This window comes from Eutrigla gurnardus (assembly GCF_963514095.1).
Source record: "Eutrigla gurnardus genome assembly, chromosome: 9".
NCBI classification, from domain to species: domain Eukaryota; kingdom Metazoa; phylum Chordata; class Actinopteri; order Perciformes; family Triglidae; genus Eutrigla; species Eutrigla gurnardus.
This window is the reverse complement of record NC_139923.1, coordinates 16,460,386-16,486,019: the sequence shown is the minus strand read 5'-3', so window position 1 is coordinate 16,486,019 and position 25,634 is coordinate 16,460,386. Positions and strand designations below refer to the sequence as shown.

Here is a 25,634-nt window from a genome sequence, read left to right as displayed (position 1 = left end):
TAATAAATAAATGTAAGAAATGTATGAAAACACCAGACAGAGCAATTCATAAGTGATGCTTCCAGTTTTATGTCAAATCTGTCTATTCTACTGTGTGTTACGACACATAAGGCACTATTGTCTTAGCTGTAGTGGAAATAATCCCTCTACTTGAAACTTGCTCTTGGTAAATTGCATATCTGACAAATAATACAGACGGCTTCTTTAAAGTTAAGATGAAGAAAAGAGCACAGCAGGACACACAATCTGAGGAATTATTGGAAACAGATATTCTTCATAGCTTCATAGTTGGGGTCAATTGATTAAATGCAATCAAATCAACATGGTAATACAATTACATTTTAAATTTCTTTCAAGGCCTTCATGTGGTAGAAGTCAGGCACTCAAAATGAGCATGTTTTCATTATAACCAGGTATAAAGAGTCAAAATTATACACCATGATGTTTTAATTGGTTAAAAACAAATCCTAGTGATTCAATCAAGACATATGAACCTCACAGGGTTTTATCAGAGATTAAGACCCTCCTGAATATTACGAGCTTTGAGAATTTTGAAGAAAATCAACTGTTTGGATTGGCTGAACTAAAGATGAATTTATCTCAACCCCGACACTACAAGGTTAGTATTTTAGTCATTGGCAATAGTGGACGGTAGAGCTCGTCATAGCAGTTGGTAAAAGTGCATTTGCTCTTGGTTAAATGAAGGAGACACCCCCTGGTGGAAAATTAAGTCATCACATCTTGGAGGACGCTGCGATGGCCGAGGCTCCTGGACGGCTGTAAACACGCACAGGTGTATTCTGAGAAAGACAAAATGAGATGGAGAGAGAAAAACAGAGATATTGTATTTTCTTTTTACATTTTTCAAACATTTCATCCCACATCTCATCTTTCCTTAAGGTGAAATATTATCCTACAGCTATAAATGTCTTCCAATCAGTTAAGTCTCATATTATTACTTTAAAAAAAACACAGTGGTGGCAAAACCTGCTTTATAGTTTTGGATCCAATGCAATGACGTTCAAAGAAACTTCTGTGTGTTACGTTTACATTTACATTTAGGTCATTTAGCAAACGCTTTTGTCCAAAGCGACTTAAAAAAAGTACATTTGTCAAAAGAAGGAAACAAAGAAACCACAACGTATCATTGCCGATAAAGTAAGAGCTAAAAATAGAACAAGTGTTAGGTCCTCGTAGTATGTTTCTAGAACGTTTACAACTAGCAACTTTGAGCTTAATGCCGACTTGTCCACAATGACAATACTGACATGCTAATGTTTAGCAGGCTATATTCTATTTTTGAAAATCTAGAATAGCCTGTTAGAACATAACTTTCGCAACTTGGCACTTCACACAACATACAGGTAAAGTAGATGGTAAAGTCATTCGTTTTGAAAGGATTTGGTCATAAACCAAATGTGACAGGATGGTCGGGTAGTTTCCACCGTTCCCCCTCCTCCTTGCTTGATCCACACCAGGTGTGTGTCAGTGCGCTGCACTGATTGTAGGGCGGAGCCGCCAGCGCTCTTGGCGCAGGTGTCTATTTAATCCAGTCTGTCCTTCACCTTCCTCATGGCTGGTATCTTGGCGTGGCATGGCGCTGTGTGTGGTCTGAGCTGTGTGGCGGTTGGCGTCGCCGATTTTGCCGGACCCTCGATTTTGCTGGACCCTCTCCACCTTGAAATTGTAAGTCCTTTGCGTTGCGCTATTGGGGTATTTCTGCGGCCTCTGGGCATTACACCTGCTTTATCCTTGTGCCTTGCAGCGTGGCGGTCAGCTGGCTACTGCTGTGTGGGATTGGAGTTGTCCGTGCTGCGGATTCACTCTCTCCAGGATTTACCTGTGGCTTGTGGCTTGTCGCTCTCCCTCTCCTCTGTGTTAGCAGAGCCGCACCTGTGCTTCGGGGTATGTGATCTGTACCGGTTACTCCTTTCGGTCAGATAGTGATTAGTATTAAAATTGAAATCTTTCGTGCATGCTTTCCAGGTACGCTCTCGGCCTGGCTGTGCGCTGCGGTGCTCCACTTACCGGCGTCTGACGCTTCGGTGCACCGGGACTCTACTGCTGTCTTGTAGTGTTTTAATGTCCAGTCTCACGATCACCGTTTACTTGCTCTCTTTCCCACTTACTATTGGTCCTATTGGACCTTAAGTGCTCCACCGTTGTGTAGCCAACCAGTGAGCTCTGATTTATTATCCTTAGTATGTTTATTGATTGTTTTGCATGAATATTGTTTCCTTTTTAGTTTATTATGACTAATTGCTTTGCTTTTGTGTGCTATTAACAGTTTGCTTTTCTTTGTTTTTGTTTAATGGTTATGTTTGTTTTCTTTATTCCAAGGTTTATTTGTTGTATATAATTGATTGTGTCGTTGTTTTGTTTTTGAGCCACTGCTACCTGAGTGAAGAAAAGGTGGTTGAAATATTGCAGCATTTAAAAGAGTAGGATGTCACTGACTAAACTATTTTAACTTGTATTTTTATATTGAGAATTAATAAAATTAATTATTTTCATAACTCACGTCTTGTCTGGGTGCATTCGGACTTGTGTCCTTTAAAACTAATTTCCTGGGGGCGAAATTCCCCCAGGTGGCGTTGTCGAGCAGCACTTTATCTGCAATTTAAATTGTTAATTTTGCACATACCACCCTCATGCCACACAAAGTATTGGACATATTGGAATTTGACTATGGACTATTACGTAACGCTGGATTACACCTTACAGGGGATGTGATTACCTTCTGGGCCTCTGCATTGTACTTGTTGAGAAGGGTCTGAACCCGGTTTGCGTAGTCTGGATGGACAGCCCTCAAGGTCTCGACCTGCATGAAGAAGCAGACGATGAGACTCGAAGGCTCTGAGGACATAGTTTCTCAATCAGCAACATATTAAACTGTAAGTAAACTATTGTCTACCAAAGAGTTCAGAGTGACTGAGAATCAGAGGCAAGGGACTTTTAGAAACGGTGATGTACCCACTTCCTCAGGAAATCACAGTGGTTTGTTCTGCTGTGGTTTGTTGTTGAAGGTTAAGTTAGGTTAATTGGTGAGTGACGCATGGAACAAAAAGAAGAGAACTATACATCTCAATACAATGTAATCAATTCTGCAAATGCTATTCAAACAGGGCTGTAAACTAACGGTCGCCACTCGCCAAATGCGACTAAAATATTCCCCTGGCGACTTAATTTTGGAGGGATACATGCCACTGGGGCGGGTAAATGTTTGTCCCGATGGTCGTGCTCTTGCAATAAATTATGCATGATATTACAAAACATTGTAATAGCTGTTGTAATGGGAATTTTGGATGTTTGTACTTTATAATCAGAATATTTGTCAGGCTGACTCGATCCGCATCTCCTCATCTGACTGTTATGCTATGATGAAAATGAATGCCTGTTTGTAGATATGAACATGAGTGCCACATTGACATAAGATAATTTCAGGACTATGACGCATGTGTTCTGTAAATCTTGACCTTGCCTGTACATCTTGTCTTTGTAAGATAGGACATGATCCGTCCTTTGGTTCCTCCTCCTTAAAAGGGAGATTGTTGTTGGACTCAGGGTCGTTCCTGCTGATTCTGAACCTTTGCATCAGAAGGCAGGGGTGAACCTCCTCTGCAGATGAGAATACTTAATGGAATAAACCTCGGAGAAAAAGCTGATCCTGGTTGTTGATCTTTATTGGGCAGATTCATTTTTCCACAACACTGTAAACTGATAAATTATGACGGTAGCAAACGTCAAGCTAAACCGGTGATTTGTTGTGTGCCAACCACAATTAATGCAGTGATACTCAAACATTACATATGTTCCACCAACAGCATCCATCCTGTGGAAAAACTGCATTCACCTGATTAATGCTGATCAGTGGCGCAAAAAATCATTACCAATATTGGATTCACAGGATGTTTGTATCACTATGATGAATTTCTTTAGATGACAATGACCTTTTTACTGAATTATGCTCATTTCAAGGTTTTCTTTGACCTAAATATGTGCAATTGGTTCACCAACCAAAAAAGATAGATTTGTCTTTTGTGCAGTTGCCATGTAAAGGAAAATGGTCGAATGATTTAAACAGTCTATCCAGTTTCAAGACAACTCTTCACATAGTTCATCGCTCCAAAATGCAACTTTTGGTAACATTTCAATTAGGGAACACATATTAATCATGAACTAGTTACTTATTAGCTTATTCTTAAGTGGTTTCCAACAACTCCCTAACTCACTATCAATAAGCAGTGATTAGGAAATTATAAACTGCAAAACTCTCACAGTGGTTAATGGCCTAGTAGTTGCAGAATATGATCATGCAGAATAAGGCATTAGTAAGTTATTTATAATGGCTTAAAAACAGCCAATATGCTAGTAATATGCATGCTAATAATAAACTAGTTCATGGTTAATATGTGTTAATATTAATCTAAATTGCCACCCAACTTTCTTTTAGATGTATAAAATCACAATACTACGAAAGACAGTAAGGTGACGGAATGTGTGGATACTAAAAAAAAGGAGATGTGGACTCACCATGCGTTTTTGAATGAAGAGCTGGGCCCCCTTCAGGGCCCCTGCCATGTTCTGGCAAAGTCTCTGGCGCTCTTCTTCGTTCAGGATCTGCATGTAGAAGGTACGAACCTGCAAGAAAACACACACACACACACAAAAGTTGACAACCTGGTCAAAGAGGATTAAATCAAAATGAGATTCCTAGATGAATTTCAAACAGAAATCAAGAACATTAGGTATTCTATAACACTATTTCAACAAATCAATGGGTACCCTGCAAATATACTAAGCAGCAGTAACCATCTGACTTACTGCCCCTTTATCCAGACATGAATGACCTTGTTTGCATGACTAATTTCATTTGAATATATTAATACATTTTAATGGCCACTTGGGGCCACCAAACAACCTGTAAAAGATTAATTGGAATATGATCATCATATACAGTCGTTATGGCGAAGAAGCTAACATTAAGCATTCATTTGGAGTTGTGTTTCTAATTCACTCTCCTTTTAGTTCCGTTTTGGATTTCAACTCTTAGAAATATCTTTAGCAGCAAACTTGGTGGGTGTTCATCGTGCATACAGGACAGGAAGTGGTGGACTGAACAGAACATTGTTTTGCAAGCAGCACTGATGAGAGCAGTGAGTGGAAATCACAACAGGGGTGGGGGGCTGGAAAAAAACAAGAGTTGAAAGAGGAAGGAACATGCTGCAGAGTTGAGTGTTAATTCTCAGCAGGTTTGACACTATGAGTGACATTCAAGTAGTAATTTGATCCATTGTTGACACAAACATTTAGTGCAGCTTTAAAATAATATTGAAAGTGTAGAATAACCTTATAACCTCAATTGGCGTTGCTTAAACAGGGCCCTTGTTAAAATGTAAGCCTATGTTTATGTTCTCAGGTTACATGACTGTAAATATTGTTTACTCTTAGAGACACAAGAGGGCGCAAGAGCACACACAATAATTAATGTAATGAATGTTCATGTATTGTATTGTGACCTAATGGACTTCCCGTACATGGACATTTTTATGCGGGACGTTTTTTCATATTCCAGTTAGTCCGCGCTCAACCCAACCGGCAGATGGCCACATTTCATTGTTCTGAAATAAATGTTCTATAATGAGAGAAGTCGTCAGCCTCCTTCCTACGCATCGTCAGCAGCACCACTCTGCTGATAAAACTCAACAGGTTATGGGCCCAGATGCAGCGGCGTCGCTCAGCGGAGAGGCATGGCAGTGGTTACCCTCATCGACGGCAGTGGACGGCGGTGCAATGCGAAACTGTTGGACGCTCTGTATGTGCCGTCGTACCCGCAGAACATTTTCTCGGTGAAGGCAGCAACCACGAATGGGTCCACAGTCGTCTTCAAAGAAGATAATGATGTCTTGATAACCAGGTATGGTACCAGGTTTGACATTCATGTGTTTGGCAGATTGTACTACCTGCACACTGAGATTGAGTCAACTGATGATAAGTGTAATGCAACCCACGACATCCAAGCATGGCATGAGATACTAGGCCACTGTAATTATGATGATGTGCTTAGGTTACATGATGTTGTTAATGGTATGCAGATCAAGGGAAAAATGAGTAAGCCTGAGCAAGAGTGTGAGGTGTGTATTCAAGGGAAGTTTACACAAACTAGAAATAGGAACCCCGAGCAAAGGCTCCTTTAGAAATGATACACACAGACCTTGCAGGTCCAATAGCCACTGAGTCATTAGATGGGTACAAATATGCACAGTCTTTTACCGATGATTACTCAAATGCAGTATTTGTTTACTTTCTAAAGAAAAAGAGTGACGCAGTGCAGGCAACTGAAAAATTCCTTGCAGATGTATCCCCTTATGGGAAGGTGAAGTGTATGCGATCTGATAATGGAACTGAGTTCACAGGTGGTGATTTCCAGGCGCTGCTGAGGAAAAGCAAAATTGGGCATGAGACGACAGCTCCGTACTCACCGCACCGAAATGGAACAGCAGAACGTGGGTGGCGTACTCTTTTCGAGATGGGCAGGTGCATGCTAATTGAAAGTGAGTTACCAAAACACCTTTGGCACTACGCAGTACAAACAGCAGCAACGGTACGCAACAGATGCTTGAACAAGCGCACAGGGCTGACTCCTTACGAGATGTTGACAAACAAAAAGCCCAATGTGTCCAGAATGCAACGATTCGGGTCTGTTTGCTACAATTATGAGCAGGAAAAGGGAAAGCTTGACTCCAGGTGTGATCAGGGGCGTTTTGTGGGGTACGATAAAAATAGCCCAGCGTATTTGGTGTATCACCCAAATACAAACAAAGTGCAAAAACACAGGCTGGTGAAATTTGTGAGCAAAACAGCTGCAGAAAAACAAACACAGACAGATGAGCCAGATCTAAATGATGACGGTGTGGGGCACAGAGTCAGGACTAGGGGGACGCAGGGGGTCAACAGGAGTGCAGAAAAGGCTCTAGAGCAAAATGAACCCGGTAAAAGTCCACATTGCGATAGTCCAAGGGCAGCAAATGAGTCTACTGAGCATAATGAAACTGGAAGTGTTACAAGCATCGATCCTGAGAGTAGGCAGTATCCAACAAGAGAAAGGAGGGCACCAAATTACCTAGGCGACTTCGTGAGAGAAGACAGTGATAGTGACGGGATGCATGTCACAGTAGACTACTGCTGCAGAGCAGTTTGTGGCATTCCGCAAACTTATGGTGAAGCAATGCAGTCAGACAATTCAAAAGAATGGAGAAAAGCAATGAATGAGGAAATCCAGTCTCTAAATGAGAATAAAACCTTTACCTCGACAACACTACCCGTGGGCAAGAAACCAGTGGGGGGTAGGTGGGTTTACGCAATCAAGTCTGGTGTAGATGGGAATGACCAGTACAAGGCTCGATTTGTCGCCAAGGGCTACAGCCAGAAAATGGGGGTAGACTATGGGGAAACGTTTTCACCTACAGCAGACCTAACCAGTGTTAGAATTGTGCTACAGAAGGCAGTGCAGGAAAATTTACTGGTCCACCAAATGGACGTGAAAACCGCGTTCTTACACGCCCCCATCGACCACGAAATCTACATCAATCCACCAGAGGGCTATGAAGAAAAAGAGGGTGTAGTCTATAGGCTAGAGAAATCGCTTTATGGTCTCAAACAGTCTGGAAGAAACTGGAACAGGGTTTTACATGATTGCTTAACTGAAAATGGTTTCACACAAAACCAAGCTGACAACTGTGTTTATTCCAAAGAGTCTAAAGAAGGGAAAGTGATCATAATTGTGTGGGTCGATGACTTGATCATCGCTGCAAGCGATGAAGGAAAACTGAAAAAGGTGAAAGGGATGCTTGCAGAGCAATTCAAGATGAAAGATTTGGGGCAACTCAAACATTTTCTTGGTATTGATTTTGATTTTTCTGATGGATGCATTAAGATGTCACAAGAGAAGTACATTAACAAAATTCTACAGCGTTTCAACATGTCAGAATGCAGGGTGAGAGATACCCCTTGTGAGCAAAAGCTTGAATACAGTAATGATGCAGTTAAAATGACAGATATCAGGATGTACAGAGAGGCCGTGGGCAGTCTGATATACCTGACGACCTGCACTAGGCCCGATCTGAGTTTTGTGGTGAGCAGGCTGTCACAGTACCTAGCTGAGCCTACAGAGGAGCAATGGGTTACTGTGAAGCATGTCCTGCGATACCTTAAAGGTACAGCAGACAAAGGTTTAACCTTTAGGAGAAGCACTGAGAATCTTGGTATAAAAGCCTACAGTGATGCAGACTGGGCGGCTGATACCAGTGATCGCCGCAGTACCACAGGATACTGTGTTAGTCTGTTAGTGCACTTGTTTCATGGAAGGCAAAGAAGCAACCTACTGTTGCACTTTCCACATGCGAAGCAGAGTATATGGCACTTGCTTCTACTGTTCAGGAATGCCTTTACCTAGAACAATTACTGGAGAATATGGATGGTTACCAATACACACAAACGGTAATACACGAAGACAATCAGGGGACGATTGCTCTTGCCAGAAATCCTGTGAATAGAAAGCGTTGTAAACACATAGACATTAGGTATCACTTTATTAGGTCTACTGTGAATGAGGGTAAGGTGAATTTAATGTATTGTGCTACTGATGAAATGGTCGCTGGTGTGATGACGAAGCCTGTCAGCAAGTTCAAACTGGGAAAGTTTGCAGGTCTTCTTTTTGGTGACTAATATGTGTAAGCCAAAGGTACACATTTGTTTAATCTTGTTTTGGTGTTTTTGTGTTACCAACCTGAGTACAAGTGGGGGTGTTAAAATGTAAGCCTATTTTTATGTTCTCAGGTTACATGACTGTAAATATTGTTTACTCTTAGAGACACAAGAGGGCGCAAGAGCACACACAATAATTAATGTAATGAATGTTCATGTATTGTATTGTGACCTAATGGACTTCCCGTACATGGACATTTTTATGCGGGACGTTTTTCATATTCCAGTCAGTCCGCGCTCAACCCAACCGGCAGATGGCCACATTTCATTGTTCTGAAATAAATGTTCTATAATGAGAGAAGTCGTCAGCCTCCTTCCTACGCATCGTCAGCAGCACCACTCTGCTGATAAAACTCAACAGCCCTAGTTTTAAATGAGCAAAAGTCTCTCAGTAAGATAGTCAGCAAGGAAGTAAACACGACAAGAAAAACTAAACTACTGGCCCTTCTGGTGACCTCAATATTCTGGCACAACAAAGTACAGTTGGGAAGTGTGGGAATGAATATACTGTATGTGATACACAAATAAAAAAAAACTGTATTTGAATATTGTGGGCACAAATGGCTTTGTCATAGAAAAACATGCCTAGAAAAGTGTGATGTTATCTTTACCTGGGTGACGTTATCTTCATCTGCACTGTTGTAACAAGCCACATCTGGAGATACCTTAAACTTGGACTCCACAAACCGAGGCTGGGTCTCGGGGGCACTGAAGCTGTTGGGATAGTAGTTTGGAGCTCCACCTAGAGGCCGGACAGGTAAAACACTGGTGAGACGGGTAGGATGAGTAAAATGCTGTAGAGGGTTGAATTGAAATACAGAAGTAACTGAGACAACATCAGAAAAGTGTTATGGTGTTATCAGTGAATACAACAACAACATGCCAGTCACTATGGCTTTGAACATACCATAAACTACATACAATATACATTACAGCATACATCTACATACAATTTACATTTACAGCATTGCATATTCAAACTGTTTTTTTTAACATATGTTATGGTGTAGACTGTTGTGCTAGTTAGTCGTCATATATTTAGTAAAAGGACAACATGGTAGAAAATAGGAAAAAACAACAACATAAAGGAACTGGGGAGAAGGCAGCATCTCCAACAAAAGGGCAAAAGTCTAATAATTGATGAAGAAATCTTCTTAATAGAAAAACAAACATTCAGAACAACAATAGAACAGAGCTGAAATAAAACCATAAACATAACTGTGTAAATTATGGGAAAATGTGAATACATTTCTCAAACTGTGTCTGACATTGTTTGTTGTATACTGAAAGCATGGCATTACGGACTATTGGTTTCTTTCTGTTATCTTCTACAATCGTTTTTTTATGTAATAATTTGTTTTTATTTTAAATTTGATTTTTAATACAATTGTAAAAGTTTTGTGGACCAAACTAATAATTTGGATACTGATGCTGCGATGGTTTTACTGTCCTACATAATTGCTATTTAAACATTTTCTTTATACATTAGGCCTATAATGTATTTGTTCTTTGATCTTCCCTTAGAACATGTGTTTTATCTGTGATGCAATACAAATAGTTCAGCCTCTCTAATGTTTCTTCAATTACTTATGAAAGAAATAAAAAAATATGTCAATGCATCCATCTACCCGTTTATCAAAGGCACACAAATCTAATCAAACAAGACTTTTTTTAAGCCTTAGATGCATGAGTGATTAGACCCTATAATTTCTTCCATAAGTGGGTCAAAACTGACCCGTATTAGAATCATTTTTGTCATTTTTGTAATAATAATTTGTTATATTTTCGATTGTATACACAATAATTGTTTTTTTTATTTTTTTTTATTTTTTGACCCAGTTATGGAAGCATGGGGTAGCAATACAAAAACTAAAATGTCTTAAAATGTAGGCTATAAAAGGTAGATTTTTTTTTTTAATTGCCACTACTGTAAATGTCAAAATGTCGTAATTTGTAGAAATTAGGAAAATCATGTCATCGTGTATTGAAATACAATCTGTTAATTCATCATTTAAAAAATAACTCACAAGCATATTTCAGAGTTTTGATAAGACATATTTATTGACAGATTAAACTGTTCTCTTTTTTTGAACAATGCTAGGAGACAGGTCTTGTCGAAAGGAAATCAGAATTTAATAACAAAGTCTGGCATAAAAGGGTATTATTGATTGTCAGTAAGGAAAACATGGATGAGTTAACACGTTTGTAACACAAACACATCTGTATTAGTTTTGCAGAATACAAGTAAAATGGTATAAGGTTAAAAAATTGTGCTCTAAGTGTAAAGCACAGAACCACAAGCATCACTAAGCCACAGCAGCAGGCAACTCTACCCATATTTAATATTAGGGTAATGTACATTAGGGTAATGCCAATTTGTATTGTCCCTGTAACTTGAGTATGCCTCATTCGTTTTTACAACCATGACAATGGTTACAATAATGGAAATTAGGATAATGGCAGAGATGAGAACTGTGGCACAGATGTTGATGCAGCGGGCAGTAGAGCCATAGTGTCGGGCACCGTCCAGATCTCCAACCACCTTCCGGTCTCTGGCCTGGAAGGATTATTTTAAAAGTGAATTCACAGTTATGCTTCAATTAAATGGAACATAAACTAACAACACTGACCCTTTTCCATCCATTCTCCCTTTACCCATATCGTCTTCTTCACATAATTGTTCTATCTCTGATTCTTTTCTTTTCAAGAAAAGTAACACATTTAAAGTCTCTATTGTCTTTTTTCTTTTGTCTCATTTACTAATGGAACATCTTTGTATTGTATGATTTCAGTTGTTAAATCGTCATTTTGAGGACGACTGAACAACTGCAAAAGCATCTAAAAGCAAGTGAGGACTGTGTCTTGTCTACAAAAACTTGGCAGACACTTCTTTATTTTCCACTAACCCTTTCTCTGCTTTGTAAGAACTGTTATTTTAGAATTTGATATATTGCTAAAGCAATATACTGGCTGATTTACTGGCTGGCTGATTGGGTGATCATAATTTATCAACTCATAACCACTGGTATGGATCCGGGTCGGCCTTAGCTAGACTTAGTTTCAATACACGTTAATAGGCACAACGGAAGATTTCCCATGAATGAAACTCACCTTGACAGAGAAAATGAGAGCTGCTAGTCCAAGACAACAGCAGGGGTATGTGTAGATAAAGCAGCAGAGGGACCAGATGATGTGGTCCTTGGGGGGTTCAGTGGGGATGGTCACGGTGGTGTGCTGAACCACTGTTGATCTTCCAGGCTGTACAAGGATCCCAGCATTGCTCTCCCACAATGGAAGACTCTCATTCTCTGGAGGATACTTTGCTGTTGGCTCAACCATAGTTTGTAAGGCAGGCTGCAGGGCAATGTGCAAGAACTCAACTCACAAGGAAATAAGAGAAGAACTCAATCGTCAAGGAGTTTCCTTTTGAAGCCTTTTGGGCGTTGGCATACAGGTCTGCCCCCCCCTCCAACCAAAAGCCAATGAGGCAGCAGCAGAGGCAAAACACACATGGCAGAGAAAATATAATACATGATGTTTTGTTGTCTTATAAATGTGCTGAAGAGTTTGCCGATTCAATAAAAATACAGTCGATTATGTCCATTACATTTTCATCAACTGTCATGTTTGAAAATAAAAATAAAAGATGCTACAGAGGCTGCACAGTGGTGTAGTGGGTCGTCTCACAGCGAGAGGGTCCCAGGTTAGACTCCCGGGTCGGGTTCCGGTTCGAAGTTTGCATGTTCTCCCCGTAAGCGTGGCTTCCTCCCACAGTCCAAAGACATGGGATAGGTTAACTCATGACTCTAAATTGCCCGTAGGTGTGAATGTGAGTGTGAATGGTTGTTTGTCTCTACATGTCGGCCCTGTGATAGACTGGCGACCTGTCCAGGGTGTACCCTGCCTTCACCCAATGACAGCTGGGATCGGCTCCAGCCCCCCCGCGACCCTGAATACAGGATAAGCGGTAGAAAATGGATGGACTTGCTAAAGAGCAGCCGAGTAGGTCACTTCACAATCTGTTTTGGTCATTTTTTCCGAGGGGTGACGGTATAACACATTTGGATCAAATGACCTAAAAGACTGATGAGCTGAAATCAGTGTAGAAACAAGACCAGAATACCTGTTAGTCAACTAGAAAAGCAGTTGCTCAATGGTTCACAAAACAGAAGCTAAGATAATACAAATAAATATAAGCACTGTGAAGATAAAGCCCTGCATCACAAGCATCTGGTTTGTTTCCATTTGGTGAAACTTCCAAGTTCAAATAAAATATTTAACAATTAAAATGCTATAAAGTACATAACACGGTGGAAATGTAGTACTACAATAGTGCAAGAGAGTATCAGTGTGTATTCAACCACATTTTTTTTACCCTCAACTCTCATTTTCAAAGAATAATGAAACTTAACTTTGACTTTCATTTATTTAGTAGTGAAACTGTTCCTAAGACACATGACTCATAGACAAGAATTGTCAATTCAAGTGATCCTCTGTCTTTCTGTGTCAAACGATCCATGAAGATGCAAACCTGCTTAAAAAAGTCAGCGGGAACAAAAGATACTGAGAAAAATTAGAGCTGCCAATAAGCTTTGAAATTAATAATTACATTACAGGCACTAAATACACATCATCTGAAAAAGGTTCACTTGAATATTAATAACAAATCTGTTACATTCCGATACAGAACATTTTTAATGTTTTCAAATACACAACAATGGTAGGTTACATGGACATACTGCACAGTGATACATTTGATTGTTTGCTTCCTGTTGGTGGATCTTTGCGGTGTCTTCTCAGGATGAAAAGGACCAATATGACATCTTTAAACTTAAACTCTGAAATAATCAGGTTTTTCATATTTTTTGGGCAGTTGTTAAATAATAAATAAATGTAAGAAATGTATAAAAACATCAGACAGAGCAATTCATAAGTGATGCTTCCAGTTTTATGTCAAATCTGTCTATTCTGTACTGTGTGTTACGACACATAAGGCACTATTGTCTTAGCTGTAGTGGAAATAATCCCTCTACTTGAAACTTGCTCTTGGTAAATTGCATATCTGACAAATAATACAGACGGCTTCTTTAAAGTTAAGATGAAGAAAAGAGCACAGCAGGACACACAATCTGAGGAATTATTGGAAACAGATATTCTTCATAGCTTCATAGTTGGGGTCAATTGATTAAATGCAATCAAATCAACATGGTAATACAATTACATTTTAAATTTCTTTCAAGGCCTTCATGTGGTAGAAGTCAGGCACTCAAAATGAGCATGTTTTCAGAATAACCAGGTATAAAGAGTCAAAATTATACACCATGATGTTTTAATTGGTTAAAAACAAATCCTAGTGATTCAATCAAGACATATGAACCTCACAGGGTTTTATCAGAGATTAAGACCCTCCTGAATATTACGAGCTTTGAGAATTTTGAAGAAAATCAACTGTTTGGATTGGCTGAACTAAAGATAAATTTATCTCAACCCCGACACGACAAGGTTAGTATTTTATTCATTGGCAATAGTGGACGGTAGAGCTCGTCATAGCAGTTGGTAAAAGTGCATTTGCTCTTGGTTAAATGAAGGAGACACCCCCTGGTGGAAAATTAAGTCATCACATCTTGGAGGACGCTGCGATGGCCGAGGCTCCTGGACGGCTGTAAACACGCACAGGTGTATTCTGAGAAAGACAAAATGAGATGGAGAGAGAAAAACAGAGATATTGTATTTTCTTTTTAAATCTGCAATATATAGAATTCACAGCATAGTGAACAATTAATTGATGAATGCATAAGAAACAAAAATCACTTCACAAACATTTCATCCCACATCTCATCTTTCCTTAAGGTGAAATATTATCCTACAGCTATAAATGTCTTCCAATCAGTTAAGTCTCATATTATTACTTTAAAAATAAACACAGTGGTGGCAAAACCTGCTTTATAGTTTTGGATCCAATGCAATGACGTTCAAAGAAACTTCTGTGTGTTACGTTTACATTTACATTTAGGTCATTTAGCAGACGCTTTTGTCCAAAGCGACTTACAATAAGTACATTTGTCAAAAGAAGGAAACAAAGAAACCACAACGTATCATTGCCGATAAAGTAAGAGCTAAAAATAGAACAAGTGTTAGGTCCTCGTAGTATGTTTCTAGAACGTTTACAACTAGCAACTTTGAGCTTAATGCCGACTTGTCCACAATGACAATACTGACATGCTAATGTTTAGCAGGCTATGTTCCATTTTTGAAAATCTAGAATAGCCTGTTAAAATATAACTTTCGCAACTTGGCACTTCACACAACATACAGGTAAAGTAGATGGTAAAGTCATTCGTTTTGAAAGGATTTGGTCATAAACCAAAGTATTGGACATATTGGAATTTGACTGTGGACTATTACGTAACGCTGGATTACACCTTACAGGGGATGTGATTACCTTCTGGGCCTCTGCATTGTACTTGTTGAGAAGGGTCTGAACCCGGTTTGCGTAGTCTGGATGGACAGCCCTCAAGGTCTCGACCTGCATGAAGAAGCAGACGATGAGACTCGAAGGCTCTGACGACATAGTTTCTCAATCAGCAACATATTAAACTGTAACTAAACTATTGTTTACCAAAGAGTTCAGAGTGTCTGAGAATCAGAGGCAAGGGACTTTTAGAAACGGTGATGTACCCACTTCCTCAGGAAATCACAGTGGTTTGTTCTGCTGTGGTTTGTTGTTGAAGGTTAAGTTAGGTTAATTGGTGAGTGACGCATGGAACAAAAAGAAGAGAACTATACATCTCAATACAATGTAATCAATTCTGCAAATGCTATTCAAACATCTCTGGTAGTTCTCTGTATGCCATTATGGTGGACACAATAAATACTAAGCCAATAAATCTGGACTGTGTTTCTACTCTATTTCTGTGGTCACACCTGCATTGAAACCTTTGGGGGTTTTTTTTTCCACGTAAAAAATAAAAAACCCCAACCACAATTAATGAAGTGATACTCAAACATTACATATGTTCTGCCAACAACATCCATCCTGTGGAAAAACTGCATTCACCTGATTAATGCTGATCAGTGGCGCAAAAAATCGTTACCAATATTGGATTGACAGGATGTTTGTATCACTATGATGAATTTCTTTAGATGACAATTACCTTTTTACTGAATTATGCTAATTTCAAGGTTTTCTTTGACCTAAATATGTGCAATTGGTTCACCAACCAAAAAAGATAGATTTGTCTTTTGTGCAGTTGCCATGTAAAGGAAAATGGTCGAATGATTTAAACAGTCTATCCAGTTTCAAGACAACTCTTCACATAGTTCATCGCTCCAAAATGCAACTTTTGGTAACATTTCAATTAGGGAACACATATTAATCATGAACTAGTTACTTATTAGCTTATTCTTATTAAGTGGTTTCCAACAACTCCCTAACTCACTATCAATAAGCAGTGATTAGGAAATGATAAACTGCAAAACTCTCACAGTAGTTAATGGCCTAGTAGTTGCAGAATATGATCATGCAGAATAAGGCATTAGTAAGTTATTTATAATGGCTTAAAAACAGCCAATATACTAGTAATATGCATGCTAATAATAAACTAGTTCATGGTTAATATGTGTTAATATGAATCTAAATTGCCACCCAACTTTCTTTTAGATGTATAAAATCACAATACTACGAAAGACAGTAAGGTGACAGAATGTGTGGATACTATAAAAAGGAGATGTGGACTCACCATGCGTTTTTGAATGAAGAGCTGGGCCCCCTTCAGGGCCCCTGCCATGTTCTGGCAAAGTCTCTGGCGCTCTTCTTCGTTCAGGATCTGCATGTAGAAGGTACGAACCTGCAAGAAAACACACACACACACACAAAAGTTGACAACCTGGTCAAAGAGGATTAAATCAAAATGAGATTCCTAGATGAATTTCAAACAGAAATCAAGAACATTAGGTATTCTATAACACTATTTCAACAAATCAATGGGTACCCTGCAAATATACTAAGCAGCAGTAACCATCTGACTTACTGCCCCTTTATCCAGACATGAATGACCTTGTTTGCATGACTATTTTCATTTGAATATATTAATACATTTTAATGGCCACTTGGGGCCACCAAACAACCTGTAAAAGAGGAATTGGAATATGATCATCATATACAGTCGTTATGGCGAAGAAGCTAACATTAAGCATTCATTTGGAGTTGTGTTTCTAATTCACTCTCCTTTTAGTTCCGTTTTGGATTTCAACTCTTAGAAATATCTTTAGCAGCAAACTTGGTGGGTGTTCATCGGTGCAGGGCAGGAAGTGGTGGACTGAACAGAACATTGTTTTGCAAGCAGCACTGATGAGAGCAGTGAGTGGAAATCACAACAGGGGTGGGGGGCTGGAAAAAAACAAGAGTTGAAAGAGGAAGGAACATGCTGCAGAGTTGAGTGTTCATTCTCAGCAGGTTTGACACTATGAGTGACATTCAAGTAGTAATTTGATCCATTGTTAATACAAACATTTAGTGCAGCTTTAAAATAATATTGAAAGTGTAGAATAACCTTATAACCTCAATTGGCGTTGCTTAAACAGAGCCCTAGTTTTAAATGAGCAAAAGTCTCTCAGTAAGATAGTGAGCAAGGAAGTAAACAAGACAAGAAAAACTAAACTACTGGCCCTTCTGGTGACCTCAATATTCTGGCACAACAAAGTACAGTTGGGAAGTGTGGGAATGAATATACTGTATGTGATACACAAATAAAAAAAAAAAACTGTATTTGAATATTGTGGGCACAAATGGCTTGGCCATAGAAAAACATGCCTAGAAAAGTGTGATGTTATCTTTACCTGGGTGACGTTATCTTCATCTGCACTGTTGTAACGAGCCACATCTGGAGATACCTTAAATTTGGACTCCACAAACCGAGGCTGGGTCTCGGGGGCACTGAAGCTGTTGGGATAGTAGTTTGGAGCTCCACCTAGAGGCCGGACAGGTAAAACACTGGTGAGACGGGTAGGATGAGTAAAATGCTGTAGAGGGTTGAATTGAAATACCGAAGTAACTGAGACAACAACAGAAAAGTGTTATGGTGTTATCAGTGAATAAAACGAGAACACGCCAGTCACTATGGCTTTGAACATACTATAAACTACATACAATATACATTACAGCATACATCTACATACAATTTACATTTACAGCATTGCATATTCAAACTGTTTTTTAAACATATGTTATGGTTTGGACTGCTGTGCTAGTTAGTCGTCATATATTTAGTAAAAGGACAACATGGGAGAAAATAGGAAAAAACAACAACATAAAGGAACTGGGGAGAAGGCAGCTTCTCCAACAAAAGGGCAAAGGTCTAATAATTGATGAAGAAATCTTCTTAATAGAAAAACAAACATTCAGAACAACAATAGAACAGAGCTGAAATAAAACCATAAACATAACTGTGTAAATTATGGGAAAATGTGAATACATTTCTCAAACTGTGTCTGACATTGTTTGTTGTTGTTGCAAATTCTTGGATTTCCAATAAGGAAATCTAAAAAGAAAAAACTCCTGCCTATTTGTAATGACCAATTCTGTCAAAGAATTTAATAGAGGTCAAATAGCGACATCTGCTGGGAAAACCTTGGTATTACATGTGGTGTGAGTGTGCTTTGCTTCAGGTGATGTGGTATGAAAACAGTGGTGGAAAAACTCGAAGAAACCCAGATATTGCCCTACTTCAAGACTTCCCAGATAAACATATGTAGAAGTCCTCACTGCAGCAGGCCCGGGTTTGAATCTGACCGGCCTTTTCTGCACGTCTCTGTCCTTGTTACCATTGCAGAAAGTAACACATACGCAGGCACGTAGAGACACACACACACACACACACACACGCGCACACAGGACTATGAATTACCTTGGTTGTCAAACATGCACATCGGACCATCCCGCTGGTAGTTGGTCACACGGGTCCTGAAGGGGCAGTTGACGGGAAGCTGCAGGTAGTTGGCTCCCAGCCGGTGCCGATGTGTGTCTGGGTAAGAGAAGAGGCGACCCTAGACAAAGACATGATACACAATACATAGCATTGTTACACTGGAGCTTTATCTCTGCTGGAAGAAAATTAAAACATGGGTATCATCAAATCACCACACTGAGATGCCTAAACAGGCTCTTTCATTATGTATTTGGATACTAAAGACAAGATATGTAGTAGAAAAAAAAGGTAAATGTTCCGACAATTGGTGAAGCAAAGTGACAAAACATTCTCTGATCTCCACCAACAAACTATTTTCGTTTTGAGTTTGAGTTTTTTGTTCTCAAGTTGACTGAAAAACCTGTTGTGGCGTTACCTGCAGCATCTTGTCGGGGCTCGGCTCGATGCCTGGTGGCATGTTGCTGGGGTCAAAGGCCAGCTGCTCCACCTCTGCAAAGTAGTTGACTGGGTTCCTGTTGAGCACCATCTTGCCCACAGGGATCAAGGGGTATTCTTTATGTGACCAAACCTGAATGAGAAAACTCCATTAGCTGAAAAATACTGCAGCCTACTGCCGGATGGGCAAAACAACACACCCGGCGAGTATTTGTACACGGTCGATCTTAACATCAGCTCATTCCAAATATGTATACATATTCTAAACCAGACATCTGTCAACATGCATCCCTAACATTTAAAAGCAGAATCTAAGAGTAGAGTAATCACATATTACTAATAAACATTGTACATCTGCCCTGGGGTTGTACAATATATCAATAAGTAGCTACTGTACAAAAATCATTCAATATGGAGCTAATTCATACTACACTAAATAGTAGTACTAATAGGTATGAGGTACCTTGGTAAGATCGAAGGGGTTGAACTGGAACTTCTCAGCCTGCTCGAAGGTCATGACCTGAATGAAGAAGGTCCAGGATGGGAAGTTGCCATTGGCAATGGCGTTGAACAAGTCTCCAATGGCATAATCTGGGTTGGTGGAAGCCAGGCGGTCTGCCTCCTCTACTGGCAGATTCTTTATTCCTTGATCCGTCTAAAAAAACATGACATTCTGTTACTGAGCAATGCCAACATCCCAGGAGGCGGAGCTATTAACTCTTATGGGGGTTTACCCTGGGCTCAAACACACCTTGTAGTGGAACTTGCAGTAGAAACGCTCGCCATCAGCATTGACCAGTTTGAAGGTGTGAGAGCCGTAGCCGTTCATGTGACGGAACCCATCAGGCAAACCTCGGTCGCTGAACAAGAAAGACACCTGCACGGGACAGAAGACACAAGACAATGACGAGTCCTGCAAACTTTCCTGTGCAAACTACTGTCGATGCAAATAAGAGACTACTGCAAGTATAAATAAAATGTGCCAAATAATACAGTGTAACACATTAAAAATAGTCATGTCAGCTGCCCTTAATCTTCCTTTCTGAATACATTCAACTAGAAACAATCTTCAACAACAGCATCAGGCTCAGCAGCCGCTACCTGATGCAGACTCTCAGGCCTCAGACTCCAGAAGTCCCACACCATGTCAGGGTCTTTCATGTGGGTTTGGGGATTGCGCTTCTGGGAGTGGATGAAGGACGGGAACTACATGGAGAAAAAGAAGCGTGTTCTACAACCTCTTCTTATAATTATTTGTGCATTTGCTAGAAAACTTTAGACACTTAAAACACTGAACACTAAATAACAGCAGATTCTGGCTCATAAACCATGTACTCACTCACCAGCAGGGCGTCCCTGATGAAGAAAATAGGGGTGTTGTTGCCTGTCAAGTCCCAGTTGCCCTCCTCAGAGTAAAACTTGACTGCAAAGCCTCGGGGGTCTCGCACTGTGTCTGCTGATCCTGATTCACCAGCTGACATAACATGGAAATATTACTAAAATAATATGTCAGAATTCCTCAGAAGTAGTTAGAGCCAAATGTTCCTATTTCAAAGGAGAGTTGGGCTTCAATGATTCATCCAATAAGCATTCATTTCATCCCAAGAAAAATAATTGAAATTACATTTTTCACAAAATTTAATTTCAATAAATGCACATTAATTCTGTTTGAGTATCTATTGCTTTTCTTTTTTACATATAGATAAATTAACTTTGATAAAACAAAGACTTTCTCTAGGACATGGTTAAGGACTTTTTAACAATCATTTTCTAATGTTTTATAGATTGTACAAATAATAAAGAGAATTAGCTTTATTAATAATGCAACATATTTGTGGTAATTTCTGAGGCTTGTTTACCAGATGAGCTATAAAATAACAGTCCGAGTTTGAGGGGAAGGAGTGCGATTAAAATGAGAGCACATTTCCAAAACACTCACAAATGTGTATTACTCCCATCAAAGTGCCAACTCAAATATGTTGGGCCCAACCCATCTGTTGAAGCGAGATAACCAGTCTGGTGCCAAACAACCACCAGTAGCCTAGAGACCCTCAGTTCATGGACCTGGCCGCCCCAAAGTTAGTTTGTGTTTTCTCCCCATTTTTTTCTGTAAGCTCATTCTATGATTGCAGCATTAGTTGCATGAAACATGTCAATGTGTAAGGACATAAAATGCAGGGGTGGAGGGGAAATAATTTTAAACTTAAACAATCTATACATGATATTTTAGGGGAAAATCTGCACGAGATAAACAAGGTATGAATCCTACATGAAACACATGACAAGATTATTCTCACCCACAGTGGAGAAGCGGACAGCGATAGGTGTAGTCTTGCCGACATGCTCAAACACCTTGGCCTTGCAGTAGCGAGTGATGTCATGAGTCACCTCAAAGTAGCCAAACGCTCCTACATCATAGAGAGAAAAGGGAGTTTGAGCAATCGAAATTTGTATTTTAATGTACATTTACTGGGGGAGGGGTACAAAATATCCTTTTTGTAATAAGAAACAATTGGGAAATAATATTTCTTTTAAGGCCAACAGAAGAGAATGATGAAACACTCACCTGCCCCTTTGGCATGCACCACTCTCTCTGGGATTCGTTCCCGGTCAAAGTGGGCCATCTCATCTGTGAAAACCACATCTTGCACAAGCAGAGGGCCCCTCGGTCCTGCAGTCTGCAGGTTCAGCTTGTCTCCAACCGGATGGCCAGCCCCAGTAGTCAGCGTGTCTGGCCTCTGTTGCAAACAGAATTTGTATGAAAAAAAAATGGAAAAAAAATCATACTATTTTTTTTATAATAAATTGACAACTTAAAAAAAACAAACACAAACTCAAAATAATACAAAAAATACAAACAAAGCAATTTAGTTTGTGCAACTAGCCAGTATTTAAGCAAATTATCACAATTGTTACAGATTCTTCTGTCGACCCTCCGATCTATGAAATCAACTAATGGTTTTGTCCCTAATTTGAAAAAAATGAGTTTGCTTAAGAGATGAGTCGATTGACAGAAATGTTGGTCATTTTAAAATATCGGGTTATGGGAACAAGCAACTGCAGGTCCATTTATGCAATCATTTGCTCTTCATTATTCTCAAAGCTGTAAATCATTTACAACGGTGCACAATTACAGCTGCATTATTAAAGACTATCACAAGAAATATTAAAAACAATATTTGTGATGTGACATATATTGGGGGGCATATTAATTCTGCCAAGTCGATTGCAGGGTCATGTCAAAATAAATTATTTCGTTGGGGTTATGCATAAATTGATCAGAGGTCCGAAAATCCCTCCGGTGGGTCTTACACAGTGGCGTGCACAGGTAGACACTAGGTGGTGCTAAAGCACCTGCCCTTGCCCTCTGGACCAAGCAAGTGCCCTTTTGAAAGTTCGTTTTTTTCACACAAAGAAACACGAGACAATCCGGTCAATTTTCAAAATAAAAGCAACGCGCCTCAGTTGCCAAGCTGCAACTTGCATTTATTTGTCTCTGTTGTGAAGTAGCCGGTTTCAACGCCACACAGCTGGGCATAAATTATCAGCTGCTCACAAGCTAGACGCTACCCAAAATCAGTAATAGATATGACGTGATGATGACCACCAGTAGAGTTTGTCATTGGTATCCTACAGCATGTGAATCTATCTGTATACTTACTTAAGATGAATATTTAGTAGGCTATTGTATAGGTTTACATTAGGCTAGGCCTACATAATTAACACTTGCAGTAATGTATTTGCTAAATGACAAACAGGCAATACCCAATTGCCTGCAGAAAAAGTAGCCCTGTGCCTTGTTGAAATATTTTTTCAACAAGGCACAGGGCTACTTTTTACTCTTTTTATTTACCAATTGCAGCATAATGCCTAGAAAGGAGAGGATAAGAAGGGAAAAAGAAAGGGAGCTACAGCAGGCAGCCCAGGGGAGCAGCTCTGTGGGAAATAAAATAATAGCATATAACGTTCAACATGTGCCTGTAATGTTTATTTATTTTTTAAATCTCACACTGCTATAATAAGGCAGCCGTCAGTTCTACATGCCGCATAAAGTGCCCTTATTTTTCACTGAGCACCTGCCCCCCAAAATGTCTGTGCACGCCACTGGTCTTACAATAAATAACGTACAGTCAGACATCATAAATGAAAACAAAAACTGCCACAAGAAGGCCTACAAAATCCGAATTAACATGAAGTGGTCAGAGGGACGTGGGCAACAATAGGGTTCATTAAGGTGATGGTAGCTGTTTGCTCTGATATGATCTGTTTATATAACCCACAGGGGTAAAGTGCAAGCACAAACACTCCTCTTGACAATGACCTAGTTACTTAATATCTTTAACGGAGCTGTTTGCTTGTTAATTTTGTGACTAAACGGGTTGTTGTTTAGTATCTTGCGGTTATTCTATTTCCTTTATTCGGGCTAGCTTAGCATGTAACGTTTGCAAACGACTGTGAACAGGTTTGCTAGTGAGAGCTTTGACGTTACAATAACAACAAATTATAAACGTGATTGAAATAGTCAGCTGCTCTAAATGACTTGGAAATGTCTGCAAAGGCAGGTTTAAGTGTGAAACGCTAGCTCGCTCGACAAGCTTTAGGTTTTGGCTGCTAACGTTTGCTGGTTTACCCTAAATGACCTCCTATATATCATGCAGCGCCATGCAGCAACACTTGATCAAATGCGGGTTATATACAGACCTGGGAGACCCTGTTCTCCGCCCATGTCTTCATTTGATCGCTAGCTTTATCTCTGTTGTCAGCCATCTCGACAGTTCAGCGCCACTCCACAAACACAGATGAATGTTACCGCCGTAAACGTAATGTATTTATCCTGCAGTTCTTCCTGAACTTTGCTCAACGTGACCCCGCCCCCTCTTGCGCCCCCTTCTCGCTGATTGGCTGAAGGGGGGATACTGACCTACTTCTGAGGACAACGCACCAAAGCCAGAAGTTGTAATTGTCTTCAAGATATTATATTAAGTCAGGTCATATTATATGATGTTGTGCTTTAGCAGTGGTGGAACCCAACATTCCTACATTTCAACTATTTAAACTACATGTACTGCAGTAGGCCTACTGTATGCTGCTTAATTCAGTAAAACTTTGAGGTACCTTTACTTTGTTTGAGTATCAATATGTTGTCCTACTTTACACTTCTAGTTACTACATCTCGGAGACATTTTTTTAAATTACACATTATTTTGCAGATTTCTATTATTAACACAGCATTTAAATTAACTCATGCATTATACTATATGTTATTGGTTAAGGTACACAGTGGTACATAAAGTCATTCAAATTCAGCCAATTCTGTAGCTTCTAAAGACCTACCTTTTTTATAGGAAGTGGAAAGTGAGACGGCTTTCTTTTTTCCTTCTCTCTGATTAAACAACTCCAGGTGATCCCAACAATATAAACATGTATTCACACTGTTACTGTTGAATTGCTTTTATTTCAAACAGCATTCACACAATACACTGTATTCTTGAGGCACATTCACATCAAGTGCTAGATAACTTCATGCATGGTCAAATGTAGGCTACAGCTTTGTTGACTAGAATGCAAATGCTGATTGTAAATGAAAATATTGCTTCATTATTTGGCACAGTAGGAAATATTGTCTTTTTTATGCAGAGGTGTGTTATTTTTGGAGTGATTTCCAAAGTGAAGTGAGGAACGCAATCAGAACATGACCAAAAATGTAGACTAGGTTCTGATTAAAACCCAAAATCACAACAGTGCACAAGGTTGATGATGTTTCTTCGAGTTAGTTATTTCACATGATAATTCACATTCAAAAGTTACAACAAAACAGCACTATTGCACAATGTTGTAGAGAATATCTGAGAAAGATAAAAAGCCACCTTGACATTTTGACGTTTACTGTCACAGTAGCTTCATTTTTTTTTAGTAATATTACCATTCAAACTTCAAGCTTCAAAGTGGCTCCTGTTGGTTGTAAGAACACTATCAGTGCTAAGAAGAAGTTTACATGTATCTTAATGACAAAAGCTAAAATGAGCGTGACAAGTGCCTGGTGACAAACAACTATAATTCAGAATATCAAGGTGTTTCCTCTAAGACAAAAGGAAGTGTTAACCCATTTAAAGGGGTTAGTATACTTACATCATACATCACAAGTTAAATTCCCAGAGGTGTTTTGATAACAATTCATTGATCAGCAGCGATACTGGTGTTAAATATAGTGTTGTATAAATAAACTTGGAGTCTGGTGTCTATTTAAATTGTAATACTATGAAAAAACATGATTTGCACCCAGAATTTAGAGGAAAAACAATTAGAAGAATGTTCTAGTACACTATTTACACTGTTTAATATGCTTATGCAACATATATTGCATTAATCATGGTAAAAAATAGAACAATGTAATATATTTATATGCTGAAAACGTGATTTGGCCACCCTGTAGCAACTGCTAAATTACAATTATTTCACCTGGATAAGAGTACCTGGATTTTATTTTTTTCCAAAATCACAATAAAA

General features: G+C 39.3%; 1 protein-coding gene across 4 annotated transcripts; it reads right to left on the bottom strand.

Annotated features, from left to right (window-relative positions):
* Positions 1-425: 425 nt before the first annotated feature.
* cat (catalase) lies at positions 426-23,986 on the bottom strand. Of its 4 annotated transcripts, none has more exons than XM_084017820.1 (13): positions 23,829-23,986; positions 21,694-21,865; positions 21,425-21,535; positions 20,471-20,601; positions 20,229-20,333; positions 19,879-20,004; positions 19,591-19,782; positions 19,108-19,260; positions 18,672-18,810; positions 9,378-9,508; positions 4,534-4,641; positions 2,723-2,821; positions 426-800 (listed from the first exon to the last, which is right to left on the bottom strand). In XM_084017820.1, the coding sequence occupies exons 1-13, from the start codon at positions 23,892-23,894 to the stop codon at positions 735-737; spliced, it is 1,599 nt and encodes a 532-aa protein (XP_083873946.1). In that variant the 5' UTR covers positions 23,895-23,986; the 3' UTR covers positions 426-734. The 4 variants fall into 4 exon arrangements, with proteins under 4 accessions (XP_083873946.1, XP_083873948.1, XP_083873945.1 ...); XM_084017822.1 differs by having other exon boundaries at positions 2,738-2,821; XM_084017819.1 differs by lacking the exons at positions 426-800; positions 2,723-2,821; positions 4,534-4,641; positions 9,378-9,508 and adding exons at positions 13,168-14,449; positions 15,194-15,292; positions 16,506-16,613; positions 17,605-17,735.
* Between the last annotated feature and the right edge of the window lie 1,648 nt (positions 23,987-25,634).

Coding starts and splice junctions, on each gene's coding strand:
- cat (XM_084017820.1), bottom strand. CDS start 23,894: ATGGCTGACAACAGAGATAAAGCTAGCGATCAAATGAAGACATGGGCG. Junction 21,866..23,828: donor CGGAGAACAGGGTCTCCCAG/GTCTGTATATAA, acceptor TGTTTGCAACAG/AGGCCAGACACGCTGACTAC. Junction 18,811..19,107: donor GCCCCGACAAGATGCTGCAG/GTAACGCCACAA, acceptor GTCTTTGTCTAG/GGTCGCCTCTTCTCTTACCC.